Source organism: Adelges cooleyi, unplaced genomic scaffold (assembly GCF_023614345.1).
Source record: "Adelges cooleyi isolate 19-005CV unplaced genomic scaffold, UGA_ACOO_1.1 ACOO_flye_CR_arks_rails_tigmint_CR_PRNA_651, whole genome shotgun sequence".
Classification (NCBI taxonomy): domain Eukaryota; kingdom Metazoa; phylum Arthropoda; class Insecta; order Hemiptera; family Adelgidae; genus Adelges; species Adelges cooleyi.
The window spans coordinates 2,735,042-2,760,548 of NW_026096352.1; the positions used below are offsets into that span (position 1 = coordinate 2,735,042).

The 25,507-nt window shown below is 29.9% G+C and overlaps 1 protein-coding gene across 1 annotated transcript; it reads left to right on the forward strand.

The window, feature by feature from the left end:
- Positions 1-13,771: 13,771 nt before the first annotated feature.
- Positions 13,772-25,270, forward strand: LOC126844971 (uncharacterized). The gene is made up of 9 exons (XM_050583508.1): positions 13,772-13,955; positions 14,084-14,163; positions 16,093-16,204; positions 19,269-19,336; positions 19,421-19,456; positions 19,548-19,674; positions 20,899-20,984; positions 24,243-24,270; positions 24,553-25,270. The coding sequence occupies exons 1-9, from the start codon at positions 13,892-13,894 to the stop codon at positions 24,624-24,626; spliced, it is 675 nt and encodes a 224-aa protein (XP_050439465.1). The 5' UTR covers positions 13,772-13,891; the 3' UTR covers positions 24,627-25,270.
- The last annotated feature ends 237 nt before the right edge of the window (positions 25,271-25,507 follow it).

Here is a 25,507-nt window from a genome sequence, read left to right on the forward strand (position 1 = left end):
TGGCAGATAAGGGACCGGAGAGATTACATAAACTTTGTGGCCGGGAATAAAAATTCATCCGAAACGTTTAAATCCCTCAAGAAATCATGTGCTAACCGCGTCGGGTCGAAATACACACACATATATATGTATGCTCTATTGATCCCTCAGCTCGTCATGTGATACATACCCAGGCTAGAAATGGCAAACACTACGCTGCGAACTGTACAAATAACTGTTGTTCGCCAACGGTCTAAGATCAGCCACTACACAACTTTAGCAAACTTAGCTTTATCGGCCACAATGCAATGAGCAAAAGGATACGGAATAATAAGATAAACGACAACCAAAACGAGCACAAGACCGTTTGAACCATAATAAAAAAAACAAAGAAAATATCGGCCCACAAATATGTTGGCTATTATAGTCGGCCAACATTACAGTTTTAAATAATTATTTTTTTTTCTTATCGGCCATAGATTACAAATACTTTGTTTCGATTAATATTCATAATAGTATGCATAAGTGTGTGGATATATGTATAAATATATTTATTATTTTTATGTTAATTCCTTGTCCGTACTTATAAAATGATATTTTATTGTAAGATAATTTAAGTTGTAATTAGGTTATAAGATTAGGGTATAAGATTGTGTATTCTTCAAAAGGCTTTAGCGACAAAATAAAATAAAATTAAACCTAGTAATATTGTACTTGGTTTTGTTTCATTTGAAAAAATAACCATTAGAAGTCATTGAGTTTTGTAAAATGTCGATTGGTAAAACACCTATAAAAAAAAATATTCTCCGAAAAAAACGATAAAAATTAACATATTTGTGTGGTAATTCGAAGAAAAAAATTTCGAAATGAGTATAAATAATAAATGTTATGCTCAAAATACTGTCAAAACTAAAAAAAAAATGATATTTTTGACAAAATGTAAAAATTGTGTGTACAGTGTAAACGAATTCTTTCTAACTTCATAGATAAACCAAAAATTATAGTCACTAAGCATGACTCGATTTGTATTCAAATTAAACTGTGTCATGTTACTAGTTACTACATGACTACTATACATGTTACTTTTAGCTTCGATGCAAAGCGAGAAGGTATTGGTTTTACTCTGATGTGGGCTTTTTTTTTCGCTGTATACACTGTAACTTTTTTAATACTTGACCAATTCCTTCGAATAGCAGCTCTATAAATCACAAATTTTATCTAGTTTGTACTTGGGGGGGGAGGGGGGAAAGTTGAAAAAGTTTAAGACTTCACAGACGAAATTTGAAAAAACAAAAAAAAAACCGTACGAGTTTTTAAATTAGAACTTTTACTGGCTATAATTTCGAGAAAAAGAGTCGGATCGAGTTGAAACGTATAAGAAATAATTACTTGGTATGCCCGCACACGTCAGTTTTGTCAAATTTAAACTATACCCATTTCCCACCCCCATAGGGGGGGTGCAAGTTTTTTTGTAGTTCTTAGCCGTAATTTTAAAACTTTTGGGTTGAAAATTTGCCAGTAGTTGGAACTCATATGTATCCATAACATATTAAACGAGAAAAAAATTCGGCACTACAGTTTTTTGTTAATTGCCGGGAAACTGTGTTTTCGCAGATTTCGTATATTTCAACAAAAACACCTAAAATCTTAAAAAAAAATTGATCAAATCATTAAAAAAATGTTATGTATATCTATGCAGAATGATACTATTAAGTTTTGTGCTCAAGTACCAATTTTGACTTTAAGTTCACACAAATTCAATTTTTTTTTTAACTAAAAACCCGGAGTACCAGATGGGAGAAACGAACCGACACTAACATCTATCAGTTGGTAACGTCTATCCGTGTTAGATTAGGTTAGGGCCCAATGATCGGTATCATAATATTGTGTTTATTACATGATATCACAGACGACTAAATCGTGTAACTGATTATAGTAGACACTCGATTTACTGGGAAAAAAACCTATCCTTGTACTTATTAAGACACTTAATGATTCTGATACGACAAAATCACTGTCGTTATCTCGTTTTTTTATAGCCTGCGTTATATAACCTTACCGGAGGTCAACTATGAATATATAAGGTCCAACTACTTGCAAATTATGAAGAGGACTGTTGTTTTTTGGATTCAGATTAAGTGTTGGTTTTTATGCAGTATACCGCCTCAAAATGTATTTTTTTTTACACAATTTTTTTAAAGGAAAACTAATGTTTTGCATATTGTTATACTGTTATTCATTTAAAGAGATTCACGCTTGATTATTTAAATTGTCTAATACTAGATAATCTGCTTCGTGCTAATTTTAATTTTTTAGTTTATCAACTTGTAGCTCTATTTTGTATAAAATATTTCATTATTTTAGTACTATGTACAAATTAAGATAAATTTTAATAATAATTAAGTCATAAATGATAATACTTTATTTTATGACTAGATCAAATCTCGTGAACCTTTAACATCATGATACTGCTCCTGTGCTATTATTAAAAAAACACAATTTTTAAAATCTCCATAAAAAGGTTATTGTTAAATAACAGGCAACAGCCGACCGCTAGTGGCTATACACGTTAGTAATATTTAACTAATAAGTATTATATGTAGGTAAAATTTATTGTTTTCTCCATCACAGTACCAGTATACGATTTATTTTAATTTAAATGTAAGAAAATCGATTTTTCTTTAGAAAATAACAAGAAATTAATATACAGGATGAGGCAGTAAAACGGCGATTTTCTAATGTATTTAAATGGGAAAACCCGTTTCACTATCCCACCCTTTACATTTTAAGGATCTATGAAAAGGTTTTTTTAGTTGCGTTTTATTTGTACATTGTCATTCTAGTAAAATAGAAGTATAATATAGCTTTGAAATAATAAAATCTATGGAGTATAAATAGTTTGTGTGAGATTACTCTAATGGAAGTAAATAATACATAAATATTAATTTTATTGAGAATAAGCGACTATAATTTAAACTATGGAGTACAAACGATTGAAACATGAATCGTCGACCATTCCAACAAAATATAACAAGACATTGTATATGTGTTATTTGGTCCACTACGTTTTTGCAAAAAAAAAAAACCCAGTACAGTGGGGTCGGGGCATAGTGGTGACGGGGAGGTCACAGGTTTACAGGAATTTTTAAATCTGAAAGTGATAAAATCACTTTCGAAAAAACGCTTCGATGCAAATCGGTAGTTAGTATTTTCAAGCCAGTACAGTCCAAACCAAGCGCAGTATAAACCAGCAAAGTTAGAAAGTTTTAAATAAAGGTTCTGTATTTACAATTAAGCATCAAAGCGTTAATTTGAAAGTGATTTTATCCGAGAGGACTAGTACAGTAGAGTATTGGCTTAATGTAATCAAAGCAATGAGGAAACGGAGAGGTCACAGGTCTACAAGAATTGTAGACCTGTTACATTTGTAAATACAGAACCTTTATTTAAAACTTTCTAACTTTGCTGGTTTATACTGCGCTTGGTTTGGACTGTACTGGCTTGAAAATACTAACTACCGATTTGCATCGAAGCGTTTTTTCGAAAGTGATTTTATCACTTTTAGATTTAAAAATTCCTGTAAACCTGTGACCTCCCCGTCACCACTATGCCCCGACCCCACTATACTGGTTTTTTTTTAATTGTTTTTAAAAAGGTTTTTTTTAGTCTACGACCTGTTAGGTCGGTTTGGACAACTCTTGCTCTACTAGAGACAAGAGTTACTATCCTCGGAAAGTGGTTATGGTTATTGTAAAACAATGCCGCACTAACCCACTGGGCCACAACGTTGAAAAAGGAATTTTATTTAAATTCTGTTATTTTCCATCCTTTTCATGGCATTCTTTTGGCATTTTCATCCCTTGTTTTAAGTAAACAGTGTTATTTGAGGTTTTAGCATCCGTAGGAGCCAGAGAGAGAATTGAAGGAATCTATTATTTAGAAGTTCAAAAATTTCAGCAGATTTTTTTAGCATGCAAAATATGTAAATTAACATTATTCTTTGTAGTTTAGTGATAAAAAATAACTACGTACCATGATACTTTACTACGTAACAAAACTACCTTCTGAAGAATTGATTACTCATATGTTCTCGTGAAAAAGCTCATATTCAGTATAGCTAAATTACTTTTGAAGAGGTTCTCTATAGACTTTCATCGAAAGTGTATTAAACGAACTACCAGAATAAGAAAATTATAAAACACTTTGCCAACATTTGATAGCTTTAGGCGTTTGCTTTTGGCTTTTGAGACGCTGTTCTAAAGTATATTATATTGTTCTCATCGTTTTGGCTCTGTCTAGTCCTGGACATAAAATTGTTCGAAGCACTCTAATTATTACTTCAAGACTTCGGTAAGTACTTAAATATAACAGTAATGTAATTTTACAATATTTCCAAGCGCTGGTGTTTCGGTTGTTGTAATACTACAGAACGGCGAGTAATAAAATACTTCCGTGGGTCCTTAATACTATTTTTCCCCGTCGACCGAATTTTATTGCCGCTCTCGCCACTGCTAATATAGTTAATTTTAAAATATACGTCATTGTTAATCAAGATCCTATTTACGTTTTGCCAGCTCCATCAGATGCCCGCCGAGAGAGAATTAATTACTTACTTTTAAAATACAATAACGTTGCCATAACTATAGTGTACAATTAAAGCACAGACGTTCTATATTGAGCCATACTCGCGAACGGTAATGGTAATTTACTTCCGACGTGAAACATGATTGTAGTTGGCGATCAAGGGCCAGCAGTGGAGGTGTGCTAATACATGCAACCAAAATTTGGATACAACCGATAAAAAATTAAGGTCACGTGATGGGAAGGGGCACATTTGTGTAAAACAGAATATATTAAATTCTTATTTTTATTAGATAAATTTTGCAAAGTGCGAAAAATCCGATTTTAAAACAATGTTTTTACACATCTCACAGCAATTTTTATAAAATGGATAGGTACTGCATCGTTACAATATAATTTATATTTAAAAAAAAGATGTATAATAATAATCAAAATATTGTATAACAATTTTTTTGTAAATTTTCTTTTTTATTTAAAATTATAAATTATTGTTTCATTTTAGATTTTTAATATAGGCCAAACAATTTGTTTTAAACCGCCTATGGTATTTTTATTTAAATTATTAAATTGTTATAAATACAAATCAAAAAAAGTACAATATACATTCGAGTAAATATATGTATATACAAAGCATGTATTGGATTCCAGTGAAGTAAATTTAAATAATGTTTCAAAAAAGTATAAGATATGACCAATATTATTTGATTGATTACTTCTTTTCGTATATTCAACACATGTAAATTATTATTATTATTATTTATTTATCTGTTATTTAAACAAGTTATCCTGTGAAATATAATGCATATTAATTATGTTGAACCGTGGTTATTTTTATTTCTGTCTTATTTTCAAAGTTTAACTTTTCATACAGTTTTTCGGCTAAATGTACTTTAATAATAAGTAAAAGTTTATTGTAAATTTTAATTTAAAAACCAAATGAAAAAGTATAACAATATAATATTATTTTAAAAATTGTATAAATAATGTAATTTTAGAGCGATTACAGAAATGCCATTTTTTGTAATGAAATAGTTGATTATTTGGTAGGGATTATATTTAATTTGTATAGAGTTACACAAACCCGAACTGAGTTATGAAAAAATTAGCCTTAAAAACACGTTTGTTCATCAATCTTTAACTGTAGGTTCCATTTAAGATAGTTAAATTCGATTATAAGAGCATATTTTCTTACTTTATTTTGTTTCAATAAGCGCACACTTAAATCAAAACTATAGATATGTCAACAAAACTTGTCATGACAATTTATGTGATATGGCAAAAAAAAACCTAAATCGTCATCTATTGGAGAGTGCTCAAGATATAAACGGTTATCTAAAACAACTTACTTTTTGAGTTAACACAGTTTTCATCTAAATGTTCAACGTGTACTTAATATGAATATAAAAAATGTCTGTAATATTTTTAAAAAACAACCGTTTTATAAGTAGAATTGTGGATGGGAAATCAAAGCATACGTTTATAGTTTTAAGAATGCGTGTTTTATTTAGATAATTTTAGGAGACAATCTTAGTATACACTTATGAAAACTATAAATATCATTTAATTAATTAATATCTACCTCGCGTCATGGTATTTGTTCGTTTCTCATAATAATATAATCGTATTAATTGGGTTTCCTCACAAATTTCTTCTTGAACACACACACAAACCGGCGGCGGAGATCACATAATGATAATTAAATACTACTGCGAAATATACCCCTGAGTTCACGTCTAGACGCATTGGCAAATATTTAGTCTTTCGATTTGTATTTAATGCTATCATTCCTTTACTAATTTCTTGCGCCGTTTCGCTTATCGCATCGTCTGGACAAACCGGCCAGCTAAGAGAAGACACGGTTCTAATAATCTGATCTCTCCTACAGTTGTTTAGCGGGCTCGAAGCTAATGAGATTTGGACGCTAAGTTCTGTTGCCTAACACGCATGATAACTTTTATTTTATTTTTTTAGTTTCGACATAATGCAATAATTAATCGCAGCCATTCGGTTTCCGACCGTGTAAAATCCGCGAACAAACAACCTCGGTAGTTAACAAGTGTTTCGAATCGTAAACGAGAGGGGCCGTTACCACTGATTTACAATTAACTCTTGTCCTGTTATGTAATAATAGTTATAGAGTTGAAAGCAAAAAATCCCTAGTAGTAAGCCTAATAAGGTCTTATATAATATAGTATTTATTCTATAAGCATTGCTTTTATTCTTAAGTAAAATAAAATAATAAATAGGGTATTTTGAAATCGATTTTGCAAAAAGTGAGTTGAGCGTATGTGGCGAGTAAAACAAAATTTGGTTGAAAAAGAATTAAGGTGTCTATTTTATTTATTTACAATATCCATTTAGTGGGGAACGTTTTATAACATTATTATTATTGTGAAAAGATCATTGCCCAACGATCAAATTTTGTTACTTAAAAAAAGGTCAAATCAAGGTAGATCTACTCTCTAGAGTCTAGACTGTGCTACTTGACGACCATTCATAATATTATGTAGATAATATTTATTCTATTAATTATAATAAATGACAAGAAGTGATAGAAGTAAGTTTTCTCATTTTGCCATCACGACAGACCTATTTAGTGTAGTGTCTAACCTATATTCAATTTTGGAATATGGTTTTTTACGCTCAAAGTAATCACAGATTTGATATAGTATACCTAAATAGTTAAACCGCCAAAGCACCATATTTCTGCAACTTTGTTTAACCCCGAATTCTGAAACTGTCTTTAAAAGGTAGGGAATAACGGTGAATAGCACTCTCTCAATAATCTACTTCCCGCAAAAGCTATAAAAAAAAATGCAATACTGTTCACCATTTATAAGGCCTTCCCGAGAACCATTGAGTATATAAGTCGTTTACCGTTCAAGATAATATTGTTATTTCAACAAAATCATCATTTTTCCTACTTCTTTTTTTCATTACAATCGTTTCACAAGAGCCGCGATAAAGCGCTAAAATGAATACTGAAATGCCAACGTGGTTTTTCGATATATTTTTTAGTACTTTAGCCGGCGCAGCGGTTTAGTGCCTTAGTAAAAATAGTGGTTCACGTAAAATTCTAAAAAAACTGACGCGAATAATAATAATTGAATACAGTTAATTCGACGGGTTTGTTTGTCGTTTAGGCGTCGTGAATTTTAATAGCGCTATTAACTCGTGCAAAACATAACGCTGAACCACCGACATGCAACCGTTTTTATTTATTATTACATTAAGTCTATACAAACTTAATACCTATTAAAATATATACCTTTACAACAACAGTAGGCCTACTAAAATTATATGTGAATCGATATTTACAAAAGGGGTTGATTCCAAAAAGTTAAATCTTTGGGAAGTTAAAAATAACTGTTTTTCACATACAATTTTACTTGAAAATTTTATAATAAATATTTTCAATTCTTAGGCACAATGCTTATACAAATTTGTGAATACCACTTTTTCAAACTTATATTTTAACCAACAATAAGAACTTTAATTGAATGATTTTGACCCTTTTCATAAACAAATGAATTACATACATGAAATTACTAAATCATAAACGGGATTGTACGCAATAGAGTGGTGTAGGTAAACCAAAACTACTTTTCCAATACATTTTCTTATGGCTTTTTAACAAATGTTTAAAAAAATATGAACAATTATGAATATAAATTTGTTTTTAAATGTTTGAATGAATCGCCATAATAAAATAATCTACCATACGAATTGGACTCCTTTAAAAAGTAAACGATCTGTCTATAGCCACAGAATATTTAATTTATTAAAAAAAGTCATCTTCAACAAAAATGAGACGTTTTCATATGTAATCGACGGTGTTCTTCTGTCCATCAGACATTCCTACAGAGCGGTGTTTGGTTAATTTGAGAAAATTGTACAACCGCCGGTACGGTACGCCCGGGTCAGATTTTTAGAACGTGAAAGCTGATGTCATAAAAATGTAAACATTTAATATAACATAGAACGGTTGTAAGAACACAACAGGTAACGCTTGAACGCTATCCACGCTTTTATTCTACGAACAATTAAAAATAAAATTACAAAATAATAATTCTACCGAGTGGTTCCTTAATTATTGACTCGATCAATTCTCCAATAAATGTTTTAAATTCCAAGAAAAATTTTTAGAAATTTTTTTTAAAACGTTTTGAAAAAAAAAATTGAAAAAAAGGACATGTCTTGTAGTTGCTCCAAGGTCTTCAATTGTTAAAAGTTAAAACTATTACTAAATAGGTACAGACTACAGTATACAGTATACATCAGTCGCTATAGCAAGCACATATCTATTATTGAGTATTTTAACTTTTAAGGTCAACCGTTAACGACAATGCATGTATTAGCATTTGTTGATTTATCATAATATTGTGTACAGTGAGTAAAATATTAGAAATGGGAAGAGGTACGGCTATAGAACGTACCATTCTCCTTATTTCCTACTTCGGACGTTCAGCTGTATTCCGAGTGCCGACTACCTGTACGAAATATAATATGATAACTAAAAAAAGTGTGAACGGTCATCGTTGGTAATGAGAATTATTAATGTATTGAAGCGCTCCAATTTAAAATCTTTAAATATTAATAACTGACTAATACATTATGCTAATTAAAATTGTTTCGGTTAAATTTTAAATATTTACGTTTTGAACCATAGTTTAAAAAAAAAAACATATCATCCCATTTGAAAATCAAAAAAACTAACTTGGGAGTGGGGTAGGAACATAAAATTTTATGGAAAATTGTAATCACATTATATAAAAACACTATGAAAAACAACAATTAAATTACTAACTAAACGCAGTGAGATATTGAGTACCTAGCCCATAATAAAAGAATCTCCCTGTATACCAATAAAACTAATAGCTATTCGATAATTATTTATGTGCAACTATATTTTCTCTAGTTAATATATTTTTAGAGTTTAGGCGGGAGGGAGAGGTAAAAAATCACTGAAATATAAATATTATTATACCAGCCGACGCAGCATTAAGTTTTCTTTCAAATAGTGTAGTATACCAAAAATTGATTTTTTTAGACACACGTGCTTTTCTAAATAGGCTGACGATTTGTACTTTTTTCAAAGTCTTTAATCTTTATTATATATTATTGATCTTTTGCGGAAACTACTTGGCGAATTAGGGACCAAAGGCGAAAGAGAAAACTGTTTGTCAGTAATTAGGTCCTTTAGGATACGCTTTGACAGAACCCAACAATTATATGACATTACGTTTTACGCATTACCGTAACCTTAGCGATAAACTCACTTTACTGGTCGTTCACCAGATCGAATTGTTTAAGTACACAAAAACGGAAAACGCCACGATCGCATTACCTAATAACTTGCTACAGAAAATTTGCACTGCGGGATCTATTTATGTAGTTCATGCCCATTATAACACAGTGACAATACTATGAGACTTCATAAAGTTCATACTACTCGGTTATATTATATTAGCTGAGAAGGTATTGGTTTTACATTGATGTGTTGTTTTTTTTTTGGTGTGTCAGAAGGTCACAAAAGTCATAACTTTTCTCCTGTGGACAATTGTATGCGATTGGCACTTTGGTTGGTCAAAAGTAAGAAAGTTCAACCCTATCAAAATCGGTTATAAAACCCAAAATTACATAATTTTCAACTTAAGATAACGGCACCAGCCGTTGAAGCAAGTTGAATATTTTCTTTTTAGGAATTTTTTTTCTAAATCTATTTTGTACGTCCAAGTACGCTATAAAAAAAACATCATTTATACTTGGATCAGTGCGTTTGTATTAAAAACTTGTTCACTAATAAACGGAAGTACTTAATTGTATGTTTTTATGCCAATAACGCGATTGACTAGTATGCTGTGTCGACCGGAAACACAGAATATGAGCAGCTGACTTTATATTTTTTTTTTTTAAATAAAGTTGTTTTGTATATAAGAAATCTCAAAATTAATCTTATTCAAAATTATTATGCATATAGAAATAACAGCTGGTAACGTTTATTAATTAAATATGTTATACTTATTAATTTTGTATCTAGTTATATTTTTTATAAACTGTTTTCTGTTTGCCTGATAGTATATGTGTATATATTTATTGTATTTCCTTTAATTTTGTTCAAAACCAAATTTTAAATATTTCCCGATATTTAAAACCATTTTGAAAACTGACTCGGTGATTACTGCTGCGCTGCTTATCAAACATCCAGTAGATCCACCCTAAGCGTTAGTTGTAAAAACAATAGTAAAATAAAGGGAACGACTAAACATCCAAATTCTAATTTATTGGAGCTAAATACTCAATCATTAACGAAAGTAAATAAAATCAGAAATTTTAGGACAAAAAATTTATAAAATAGAGACGCAGAAACTTGCAAAAGTATAATATTAAAAATTGATAAGAAGCTATAATAAATAAACTTTTACTGTTTTTTTTTTATTTTGTCTTTAATGATTCTTTTCACAATAGCTAGCTAATACATTATTGTGTCAGTATTTACTATTTGTAAATTGATTATTATTTACCTGGATAGTTTGTAATTTGAACAAGACATAGTAATATGTTATTTGGAAGAAGTGTATAAAAAAGTAATGCCTTTGTTGATCAACCTATTATATTATGTGAAATCTGTATTATAAAATGTATTATACTTTGTAAAATAAATAAAACGTTACAATTTTTCAGTTCCATAAAACCTCAATAAGAATGTAAACCATTGAAAACGTTGTACGTTTATTACCGTTGTATTGCAATATTTTGCAAGCATGACATTAATGTGCTCTAATTTATACACCCGTTGGATGTTCATTGATAAACAAATAAACGCGTTTAATTCGATATCCGTTACATCTATATAATAGTATGTATACATTTTTTATGTGGTATAATATAATATATATGTATATTGTGTACACATTTACATAAAATAATCAGTTCACAACAGTCATAGAATAATAAACTAAACGAACGAGTCATTGTTTTTAACTATAGGAAAGCGGACGGTCCTCTTTATTTTCTTATTTTGTTTTACTCGAGTTGTGCGGCGTTTAGAATAATAATTGGTTTCATTTGTGGTTTTTCGCGGGTTATGGTTACCACGACTATTAGTATTTCTGTAGCGTAAAAAAAAATACAATCATACCAAGCAACAATAAAAACGACGTTTTCACTGCAGTTTCTTTACTTTCCCCGATTCGCAAACTATATTTTCCAACACAATATTAGTGGGAAATAAATTACAAACAACGCGATTGTATGCCTAATGTACTACTATACTCATATTATTTTACTATAATAGTAGAAATAGTAGAATGATATTAGTTTTTTTCTAGGTCTGAATGCACCAAGGTAATCTGTGATTTTACCATCTTAAGATTAAATGAGCATAGGTACTTTACAAGCACGTTCCTTGGTCCTTACAATCGTAGCTTTTGCGTTGGCACACATTCTTTATTATATTTTCTATTTACAATCACGTTTGACTTTTGGAACTTCGTCATTTACCACAATAACATTTTACTATCACTATATTGACTACATTGATCGTATAATGTTAAACGGCATCAATAACTCGCAACCGCATTGGCAATTTTTACAAGATAATTTTTCTGCGTTTTTAAACATTTTTATTGTTGAGCTTCTTTTTTTTAAATGTTGATAGTTTTCAATTGTGCGCCGCCGAGGCTGTAATATATACATTTTAACAGAATTAGTATTATCGTTATTATTATTAGTTCATATTTAACGTCAAGTGGACAATAAAAGGTAAAAGCCAACAATGGCTTGCGTTATTTAAGATGTATAGGTTAGAGTTTACACATCGTCGTAACACATAATGTTGCCGTGAAAATTAATTACCAAATTTACAAAAAAATATATATTGTATACGTTATACACATTTACATGCGTTAACGGAGATAACACAGTCAAAATAGAATTAACGACGTTAGCTTACCGGTAAATATGTCAGGTCACGCCAAAAATAATTAGTTATGTCAAGCATTATGCATTAAGCGACTTACGCAGATGTTATCACAAATGTAACCTGGTAAAATATATTTAAAACTTCCTAAAAGACTCCTAAAATCACCTAAAATACTTATCCGAAAGATCCAGAAAGACTTGTTCAACCCACTCTGGTCCAGAGTACGGAGTAGTTATAATTTTTCATAATCTCTATTAGCTACTTTATTTTTTTAAATATTAATACATATTTTAAACTTGAAATTCAATTTTTTTTAACTGTTATGACAGTGTCTTAAATAGTTATTTCCAAAATAGACCATATACATTCCTTACGTTGTATTTTATAACAAGGGGTGATTCATTAAGTGATAATACACTCATTTTCTTTTAAATAGCAGTTTTGTAGCTTTTAATTTTAGAGGCATTTTAGTCTATATTATTTTATAATATTAGAAAACATTCAAATTTGTAATAATCTCTTATATTTTTTTCCAAAGCTCCATCAACTTTTAATACCTAAATGGTAGCAGATGTGTTTAAGTAACTCTTTAGGTAATTAATTTGAATGTTACTAAAGTTTTAAAATTTAGGACGGGAGGTGGAGTGCGGTAAAGGAAAAGTGCAAAATTATTTTAAGGAAAAATGATGCAAAGTCAAACAATTCCGATTCTTTTATTGTGTCGATGACGATATCAAGTTAGGCCGGTCGACTGTTACCGCGAGCATTGCTAATTCAAATCACTTGCCCTATATTATATGCTAGTGAACGTATATTGTGTTGGGTATAGGAGACCGGTGGAGCAACTGCCTCGTATTTCCGGGTCGATAAACAAAAACAAAATGATAGGTCAAAAAAAAAAATTGGCTTATTTTTAACCATTTTCGTTGTTGGCGTTCTCTTGTACCGTTAACCCTGGACGTGAAAACCGGGCGCGGAAGGAGAACGCGCGACATAAAGGGTGACCGGTTGGCCGGGCAAAGTCAACGACCGGCCAAGATCCGGCCGCGTGCACCGGGTCAAGATCGTCCGACTGCTCGGAGAGAGTGCTAGGAGTGAGGAAAATAAAATTAAAAAAACAACATTGAATAGCCTAGTGAGAGAGTATATTGTGAGCATAAAACGTATAATATGTGTGTAAGCGTACAATAAAAAATACTATGTATGCGACAGAAACGACTGTCGGGGCGTGGGCGTTTTTGGAGGGAGGCCGACCGCGGTCGACGAAAGGTCCACCACCGGTTTCCACGGATCAGTCTTCGCTTTGGCGTTATTGTCAGTACGTTTATTTTTCCGCTGCCAAAGAATCGGCGGTAATTTATATTATTATCATACTTCGATTATCTGTGCCCATCGTCGTTGTTTACTATGACGGCAATAGTGAAGTGCGTTGCCGTTGCTGTTTTGGTGGTACAAATCGCCTTTGCTTCAGGTGAGTCCGTCATACCTATATCCGCAAAAACTAAACGAAAAACTCAAATATATCATTACCAACGTACTAGATTATTTAAATAAATTCGAAACTAAATGCATAATAATAAGTAACTATTGTTTGCGCAGGCGATAAGCTCAGACGAGGCAAAGAGTTATTGGACACCGAGGACAGCGATTTCTTCCGTTGCAAACAAGCCACCAGAAAGGTATTAAATACACCATTTAATTTTGTTTTTATTAATAATACAGATTGGTGAATTCTTTACTTGTAATCAAGTCAATCGTGTCAGAAAACACACAAAAATTAACAATATAATATTACACTAAAGTATTCGAAACCTAAATAAATAATTGTTTTTACATAATATATTCTAAATTTGTTTTCTATTATTAGGTGTAATTTGGTCAAGTCAAATTGAACTTTATTGAACAATTTTTGTTATTTTCCAACTGCCTACCTTCCTCATGGATTATTTACATTCTTTTCATTGCTTGCATTATAACAGTTTCGTTGCCAATCATTCAAATACTTGATTAAACCGTTTTCGAAATGAATGATTTTTGAATTTAATAATAAATTTGGACGTTCGGGAAAACATCATTTTAGTCCATCGTCCGATTTGTTTTCATTATAAAAATGTCAAAAATGTAAAGAATAATTAAATAGCAATCAATTTCATATTTAAGCATTGATTAAGAAAATAGTAGTTAATTTTGAAACTAACAACACAATGTAGTTTACTGCATACGTTCTAAACACATTTCCATGGTATTTTAAAAATAACAACATTACTTAGTAGTACTTAACTTTCGAGTTGCATAAATTAACAGAAAATTGTTCGTCTTTTAATCATGAAGAAATAATGTAATTATAATGTATTCATGTACAAACTCTGTCTGCAAAAGATAATTGTTTTGATAACATTTATAATAAAGATAAAGATTTATTATACAGTTTAATATTTATTTTTACACTAATTAATTTAACTATTAACAGAAACTTTAGACTAATTATTTAACTGGACAAATGCTTCATATTTATAGGAAGAATTGAATACGTTACCAAATTTAGTTTTGGAACATAAACATTTTCATTTTTTTCCTGTGTATATTTGGTAATATTTACATCCAAACTATAAAGTTTAGACTTACAGACTCAGCGTAAGATTGCTAGTCTTCCTTGAGTAGATTATACAATTTATACGCTGTTGTTTAAACAGAAACAATACTTAAATATATAGTATATACATCATTTATACACCAAAGTAATTTATTATTTACTTAATTTTACTATTATTTGTTTGAGAGGAATGTCATTAAGCATAAAAATAAATAAATTACAAATAAAACTGTATTGACTGGTTATTTAATTGTATTATTGCAATAGAAAGTGGAATTAAGAAGAAGATTCCGCCTTGATGAAAAAGACGCTTTAACAAAATATAATTTTCAAATGTTTTAGTTAATTGAATTCCAGTAATTACCACAGTAATTTCGCTTTAACTTGATCTAATCAGTGCTTACAATACTGAGTGTAAAACTTAACAATAACTATCATGTAAATAATACCAACTTCAGTAAAATAATTTTATAATTATAAATAATATTTACTTATAAACGCGTCTTTGAATACTTTAATACTACATCCGGTATGTACCGTTAGATAAAACAAATTGGAAATTACCACAAGATTGAACCCAATTAATATATGCGGTGACCTTTATTTTTATATCCCAGCTAAATTATTTATTTATTAATCATGTTTTATATTTTATTGTAAGCAACGATAACCTTACTGCAAGCCGCAGGTATTTTCATGTTGTCTTCTTATTAGTGAATTAATACAGTTTTATGACTAATTGTTATGATAATAATTATTATATACATTATTCATGGTTTGTATTTTCACAATTACATATTGACAATTGCATTAAAAACGCGATGCATTATGTATTATATTCAGTAGTAGAGCTGTTTCATTATTATTTGTTGAAAACCACTAACCCGCTTGGGAACTTTTGGCAGTAATACAATAAAGATATTCGAAAACAAAAAGACCGATTAATTATTTAAACTTAAATTAATAAAGTTTAAATTTGTATATAAACCTCAATTAATTGTTACGATAATTTTAGTCATGCTGTGGTTCAGAAAACTCATTGAAGAAATTTGGTGACAAAAATAAAAAAAAAACCGACGAGTGTTATAGTGAAGTAGCAGAAAAATTCATCCAATCAGCAAACGCAGGTACGTAAAACTATCTAAGTTGTATTAGTATATGTTTAATGCAAATCAAATTTTTAAATACTTTGCCATAATTCTAATCTAAGAATATTTTTATGACGACAATTAATTGTATAGCTAAGCTAAAAACATTAAAACAATCATAATCAAAAATTAATGAACGTGTCACGTTTTAATCACGTAGTCGTTCAAACATTCTCTTTAACTAACCGAGTTTTTGGATTAGAATAATTTTAATACGAATAACATGTCTTATCTGTTGAAAATTCGTGAAATTCTTTTGATTGCGACACAAAGGGGTAGAGAAATTTTGGAGAGAGTGGAGAATAATAAGAAACTAAGGAAAAATAAACAAAGGGAACGGTAGGAGTATAAGGAGAAGATAAGAGTAGGCTGAGGGTAATGATAGAGGATGGGTAAGTGTCATATAAAGAAATTAAAATGTTTTTTTATCCAAGTTAAGTAATAAACCTTTCTGTTATAAACAGTTATAATATACTATATAAACGCATTTCGTAATAGGAGTAATTGTATTATATTTTACCACGGATTAAAAAACAATTTTAACTCGAATATCTTATAAACCCGGTTATCGGTTCCGCCCTTAAAGAAAATCAGTCAGCAAAGTATAACAATATTATTTTTAAATGTTATAAACATAAATTTTGGCCTTGGACCGTTTAACAACATGTTAATTGCATGTATATACATTTTTTATTATGCTATATTGGTAATAAAAACGATAAGAACACCGAATGGCAGAAGGCATCGTCTAATTGCCGTTTGTGTTTTATTTTAAATCACAATTTTACTTTTCGACAAAAAAAAAGTGGATATTAAATAAATAAGTAGACACTCGGATTGAAAGAAATATTAATTTGCGCTGGTTGAAGAAAATGAAGGGTCGGTTACTGTATACATGCCAGAGCGGTAAATCGAGAGTGTCTACTTCGCCGCCTGTGTATCCTTCGTAACACGTTTATCGCATTCTTCGACCCTCCAACAATGCCCGGCCAATTTCCAGGGCAACCGAAAAATTACAATCTCCCTTACTCTACCATTCATCCCGCTACCTGTGCAATGCCGCCTACACTTTCAAAATAATTTTTTCCTTTATTTATTTCAAGGGAAAACCAATACCTAGTTACGCTTTGGGTCGTGTTCAAAAGTCTAAATGGCTCGAGGCCGTTTGAAGTATACCGTTCGACCCTTTTATCAAATTTACATAAAATATTTTCTTGGGAACATTCTAATAAAAAGCACCATTCGATCAGAACACGCGACTTGGCAGTCTTCGGTCTGTTTTCGTAGCAAGATTCTAAACCTAAACAAACATCTTTTATATTATTACCGTTAAATGTTGACGTACAAGCCATGAACGGTCAATAAAAAAAATTCGGCAACAAATACTACTTCTATATTGTTTCCTTTCTTAAAAAAAAAAAAACCGTAAGCAATAAATAAACAAAAGCAACGCCGATGTACTTTTTATGCAAAACCACTATATTGTCACGTAACTTAAAAAAAAAAAATAATAATAAATATTTAAAGTATACTTAAAAAGTTTAATTAAATTTCGAGTACAAGCCGCCAACAATTTAACAATCAAATTGAAAGTGTGTTGCCTAAAAAATCGCAGTTTCAACTACTTATTGTTTTTTTAGAGCAGACATTAATTAGGTCATTTAGAATAATATAATATCATATCAAACATATATACTAAAGAGTAAAAACACGATTTGTACATTTCTATTGTCACACCTCACAAAGATTGAATGATTTAATGTTTAATTTTTCCATTCTAACAAAATAATTAAGCAATAAAGCCTATTATTCTCAACTATAATTCACTATTGTTTTGACATGGTGAATACAATCATCGAATAATTTCAATGCTGGTTTTATACTTGACTAAACTCAATATTTTATAATTTACAATAGTTTTTTTTTTTGTTTCGGTGCGGAGCTGAGAATGTATTGTTTTTACAATGATGTGTTGTTTTTATTTTTTTTTTTTGTGTCTGGACCCACGATATCTTCTTAACCGCTGAGCAGATTTCTTCGTGTAACATCTAACCGAAATAGTACTTAAAAGGAGGTACTTAATTGAGCTAAAAATTCCTAAATTCGACCCTTCCCCCTTCAAGATCGAAAATTTACATCTTTTCAACTAAAATCTACCGCGTAGATTTTAGTCTTCTTTTTTTTAAGTATTCAAATTTGTATGGAAAATTCTTTAACCATAGTACTACCAATAAACGTTGACAAATCAGAAAAATGTAATAAACTCTGACCCCTAGGAAGGGGGAAAATTTTTACTTTATTTAAATTTTTTATATAAAATTTGATAGTTTAAGGTCTGAAAATAAAAAAAAAATTTAATTGTGGATCTAGAATGAGACTATAACTTATACATTTTTCTGCAAATTAGTATAAAAACATGTATAAAAAAACTATTAAGTTTTCTAAAATAGTAAACCTGTTTTTTACTTTTTCTGAGCATTTAAATTGTTTTATAAAATTTTAAAAACTAATCAGTTAATTTGTATCCCACGAAAATTTACCAATTATAATATTTATTGAATAAATTGAAACTTTTTCTGAAGTTCTAGTTCTTCTAAGTAAACCAATAAGATTTATAGACTTTAGAGTTACTAATAAAACGGCGGTGGTGTAGTGCACGCAGATAACAATAATAATATTTGTTTTTATTACACAAATAAAAAATACACTAATTGTAGAATTTAATGGCGTAAATATAAAAACCAATTTTAAAACCTCATTTTTCTCGGGAGGTATTATAATAAGTATCATCTTGTGGGATACCTCGTATAACTAAAAAAACAAAATACTAATAACTAATTTAACACATCTTCCAAACTGTTAAATTACAATAGGTATTAAGATATTTTTCTAATCTAAGGACAATATCTTAACTATAGGACCTAACCTAAGTTAAGACTAAGGTGACATATATAAAATATATGTGTTTACTATAAGATTGTAAGTTCTGTCAGTTTACTTATACGTTATAATGTTTAATGATTGTAGTAATAACGTTTTACAGCCAAAGAAAACTCTAAACAGGACTTGTTCTCTAGCGAAGCCGTGAAAATCACAAAAAAAAAACAATTTGTAAGTAGTAAATGCACTGCAAGTATTGAACAATCCTTTTTTTTATTATTAATTTATACCTGATTTTGTTTGTTACGTTTGCAGTGCCTTCACGAGTGTATCGGCAAGAAAAATGGCTTGGTATGTTCTTATTCCATAGAGCTCTTACTTCAATCGATCTTATTGTACTAAGAGTTTTTTTGTTTTTTAATTTATTGTTGTCTGTGATTAGCTTGTTGAAGACGGCTCTCTTAACAAAACGGCAATTACCGAGTACGCTATGAAGAGTGTTTTCAAGGAAGACTGGCAAAAACAAGTTGGACAAACCGCCCTAAACAAATGTCTCGAAGAGACCTACAGTGAGTTTATGCAATTAACACAACCACTTATTCGTTATCTGCTCAAGAAAACGAAATAAAGTACCATCGCTAAATCCCACCCAATTGACTAATCTTTACTTTAAGCTTTTAACCGCTATCTGGGGTATGACGAAGGATATATTATAAATAAACGAACACGAGTTCTGTTTCTGTGAATGTTTACTTCTTTTTCCAATACTTCTTTTGAGCATTACAGTTAAAATTGTCTGATAAATCAATTAAGAAGACAGCTCATATTACTAATAGTGTTGCAATCGTCACAATGTTTAGCGCTAGGTTTTTTTTAGGCAATGCTATGAAAGATTGTTACCGTAGTTAGTGCAACACATTAGTGTTGCATGTTATAATTAACATTAAACATTGTCATTCTTCTACTAACGAGTAAAATTATGATAATTTTGAAAATTTATTCCAAATACCATTGAGTTTCTTTTAGCTATAGAGTATATAGAATTTAACTTTCACCGTCAACTTACTGATGGCCATAATCTAAAAAAAGAAAATAACTCCAATAAAATTAACTATTAACGTTCCGGTACTATAAAACAAACGCTATTTTATTATTAATAAAAAAAATAAACATTATGGTTTTAGGTTAGTGGTTACTCAATTTATATCAAATTAATACCGATTTTATAGTTCAACATAATGTTTTACACTTCAATTCCATTTTACCATTTCTCCGTGTCAAATGCCATTGGAATCCTCCGCTCTGCAAACATTCATTATAAAATTTAATAATTAATTATCACTGAATTTTTTATGGTCTTTGTAACTTTTAGGTAAAGAGTAAACGTTTTTAAAATTACATCAAACAATGTTTGAAACATTCATTTAAGATTAGCCAGTTATAACTTATATTTCTTTTGCATTCGCATTAGACGCCAAAAATTGTACTATTACTAAAACCATATATACCCAAAAACAATATATACTCAATGCTAAAACGTACGTGGATCGTATTATTAAATTTAAAAAAGGCCAATTGAATTTCGGAAGCTCATGAACTTAACATTGTATTAACTTGCTACATAACATTTTCCTTTTTTTTTTTTTTATCAATTTTTCAATTTGAACGCCAGAGAAGAACAAAATATATTATACAAAGTGAACCACCCTCCCTTCCTATTTCAAAGTTTTTTTTTTTTGGTGGCAGTAATTTTTGAGACATTGCAAAACTTCAGTTATATTTGTCTTTTTCAGTCCCGTGGCCGGAAACAGAGACGGAAAACAAATGCAATCCCGTTTATGTACAGTTCCAACACTGTTTGTGGTTGGAATATGAAACGGTAAGTCAACATACAACAAGTCACTTGAAGTATAGTAACTATTAGAGTGTATTTACCCGGCAACCCAAGTACAAGTTATAACGTAGTATGAACATCATACTAAATCCGTGTTTTTCTGTGTTTATCAACACATCGAAACGTTAATGTCATTTTGCGTTTCGATAATTACAACGAAGAAGTATTACAATACACCGGTAACTGGCGAACAATAGAAAATTCTCATCAAGAACATGACCAATTTTTCTATTTAATTATATATTTTTGTCTCAATGCCGTGCTAATTATGTTAATTAGCAAAATTCATCAAAATACATTGTCAGCTCACTTATTTTAAAAACACAAACATTTCCCGCCCATCTTTGCAAAACATAGCATTGTATCACAAAGCACAACAGGTAAAACTCTTCATAACCTGAAATTTCTAAACTGCGAGTGATAATGTGTTTAAAATCGTGTTAAATCTAATAAATAAAAATGTGTTTACTGTTTATTAACATTATAGCACAAATCAGTCTCAACAAAGTTAGTTGAACACAAAGTTTAGTTTATACAGTAGCAAAACCTGAGGAAAGTACTAGGAATATTAGACTCATTTGAAAACAATTACAATTTTCATCTTTTTTGGTATATTCTAGAGTTCTATCAACTTTTGATATTTAAATGGTACCTAACTTATATATCTTATTAACTTTTGAAATTATAAAAAAAAAATAATAAAAATGTTGACTGGTCGATAACCATTTTTGGATAACTACTTTCTAAGTTATTGAAGCTTAAAGTTTAAGAAGAGAGAAGGGTGGAGTGTAATATTTTTTTATTTAATGCGCATTATTCAACTACACTTCACCTCTCAGTATGTACTCCGGTTATTGTTTTTAAGTTTGATAATTTATTTTGGTTTTATTGTTTAAATAACTCAAGTATTACATATTATTATTTTTTTATTTTTTACTCTATTATAACTTTTAAGTTTTAAAATTTAAAGCTAATAACTTTTGCCCAAGGGTATTCAAACTTTTAACATCTCATTTTATCCTTTCTGTCTCGATATAGTCGAAATCAATGGATTTGTGAATCGATTTCTATAAAACCTGTGTAGACAAATCATAATTAATCTACAATAAATATATACTCTCGCTTTCTTGCAAAAACTGCGAATATTTTTTTATAGGTACCCATGAATATTTATGAGTACACCGACTAGTTCTCATTAGATTACCTCTCAAAATTTTAATTTTTTAACTTTTTAATTATAATTGCTTTACACGCAATCACGCGTTTAATGATTAGACGTTTTTCAAACAATACCCAATAAAATATGCCGTTGCATTAATAACCAAACATTGAGCGGGCTATGTAAAACTGGGTGTTCCCGATTGCTTAAGAGCTTACTGAAACTTGTTAACATCCCAACAAAATATACGCCTTGGTAGCTCAGAAGTTTTGCGGTTCTCTAAAGTTTTGTTGGAATACGTAGGCGAACACGATAACAGCCTACGGAGAGTTACATTTTGACAACTAAATTATGTGTGCACACATCCTGTTGCCCCGAAACTCATCCTTTTTTGTTTTTTTATTACCACTCTCGTTAGGAATACATACATGTTCAAAAGTTGCCGGTCTGTATTGTCGCAAACGTTCCGTGATACTGTCGACTATCCATTTTTCCCCTCCATAGAACACGTGTTAATGTGCTAGAATTCGGCTATCTAGTAAGTAGACCTAACCCTGATAAAAAGTTTAATGACGCTTTAAGCCTCTTCATTATCAGTCAAGTTATGAACAAGACCTTATTTACTACGGATCCCGGTGATTCTAGGATAGGGGCCCTAAATGCTAGGTGTGTGGGACTCTCATCTCTCTATATTAAGGTTTTCAAGTGAAAATATAAGGTGCCCTATTATTTCTTATTTCTTTACTATATTTTTAGCTTCGATTCCTGAACTAAGAAATTATCTTTTCCTATAATGTGTTCTTATTTCTATTTATGTGACTGGACTGATGATATATTATCTCCTAAGCAACTTAATCAATTTCATCGTGTAGTATGTCTATTAATAAAACGTGTATCTAAAAAGATACAATAATTTATTGTGCCAAAAATTAAAAAAGTATAACCCTTCCGTTTCAAAACCTTATTGTCACCTAAACATGCACAAATTATTTACCTTAAAATTACGACAAGCTAGATATAACTTATTAAAAAAAAACTTATATGGGATTTTTTTTTTTGTTATAGTACTATCGATACACATTAACAAACCAAACAAATATCATAAACTCTATTAGTTTGGGTACTTTTTCTTTAATAATTATAACAAGCGAGTTACGACTACTATATACTTGTCCCGCCTGTTTTGATTCATATATTTTAGATATTTTCTTCTAAAGAGTAATTATTTAATAATCCTTGAAAAACCAATGCGCTATTTTCATAAAGGTCTGATTGTTGAGACTAATATTACATAGTAATACTGTACACTCGTTTACAGTTATCAATTTATAAATTGTATTGTAGAATTTATACATTTATTTTTGTAAGCGTCATCTAAAGAGCTGTTCTATTAACCGTCGAATTTGGAGACATCATTTCATTTGGCATTATTCGTGTTAAATTGATTCTGTTATAATGATTCTACCACATATAGATGGCTTGGGAAAATGTAGCCCTGAAAAATTTAAAGACGTTATGTTAATTACAATTCATTATCTCGTAGTTCCGTCAAGCTAATGTGTAACAAACTGTGTTTAGAATTTATTTTTGTTATCCGTTAATTGTTTAGTTATATAATATTAACTATGTTTGCATTTGATAAAATAGTACTAAACAAACTGTAACGAACGAATTATTTTCACCCGCATTTTAAAAATTCATTATCGACTTAAAACCACTTTAAAAGTTTTTACGGTACACAAATAATAACAAAATATCTACCACGTCTCTCTGTGTATTCGCTTCCTTGATATTTGAACAAAATAAAAGCCCATTTTATTTCTATTCCAGCGGCACAAAATCACATTTTAATGTGCCTAATATTTTATGAAGTATCCGCGCTGTATCAAACTTTCTTACGTCCACGTTTGACACAGAACTATTTTTTTGAGACAGAAATATTTTAATATTAAAATCCATTTTGAACGAGGAAATGTCGCAAAAACTGTACTGTATTACATTTTCAGCGATTAAAACCATATTATTCCATAATCTATACTATTTAAAAATACATTAAATTTAATCTCTAATTTTTATTTTTTCAGACTTGCCCCGAGGATAAACGCAAGCGTTGTGAGTAAATCTTGTACTTAAGGGAATTGCATGCTGTCTGTTTTTAAGGAGTTTTGTATGAAAAATATTTAAAAAAGTGGTTTTAATAAACTTCAACCACTAAATAACATTGTAAAGTAGTCAAAGGACTCAAATCTGTATAAAGAATTTTAATCGGACCGCCCTCAGTAACCGAAATTTTGTTAGGCTTTTTGGTCTAAAACAAAAGCAGCCACATGCAATACCCTTTTGTGTTTTTTTTATTAAATATTTATATAACAAATATGTTAAACGCGTTTTCAGCTAAGAAATGCGAAAAGACTAGAAAGCGGTACCGAATGAATAAATCAGTGTCCGGCCAAGTTACTAAACACTGATATAGTTGATCGTTTAATGTAAGTTATTTGCCAACGTATTTTTTGAACATCAACAAATGCAGTCGTCGAAGTGCACACAATTGACCTACCTACCTATAATTCCTCCATCATTAAACACTACATGACGATGCGTCGCCAGAGAATGTATTTATTCTTTTATGTTTTTAGTTATATTTTTATACATAAGTATTTATATCTATAAAAGTAATTAAAAATTAATCTGTAAGATTATAATTAAATATGCATTCACTAAGAGAAAGATACTATTCATTCTTAGTTCTCTACAAAATACCACCGATTGCCCCTATAATATTTTTTTTTAGTTTATATGATAACAACAACATTATATCATTATGAACAAACTGCACATCTATTATTATTATGATTATTATAAATGGCTACGTCATTTCAATTCAAATTATCCAAACGCCTAGATAGCCCAATCCGCGTGACAAGTACAATAAAATTAAGGTTATATTTTCATTTTGTTCTTATATTATATTCTCATTTAATTTTTTTGTTAGAACTTAATTATTATTATAACTATTACTTTCACTTTTTTTGTTGTGTGCTAGAAGCTTATTAGTGTATTATACATAAATATAATTTATTTTATATATACATACATATATATTATATTGTTCTATGATTATATTATTATGTCAATACGATCCTGCGTATATACGCGATCCTTTAAAAACGATTAGAAAACAAAAATAAAAAACAATTATAATACTTTTAAGGAGTTTATGTATATACTACAGTTGTTTAACTAACGACGACTTAGCGCAATGCATTTTTGAAAAGGTCTAAAGATTTTTTTTTTTTAGAACTAGTCACTATTTGTATTATTATTTGGTTGTTTTAAGTACATCCAATAA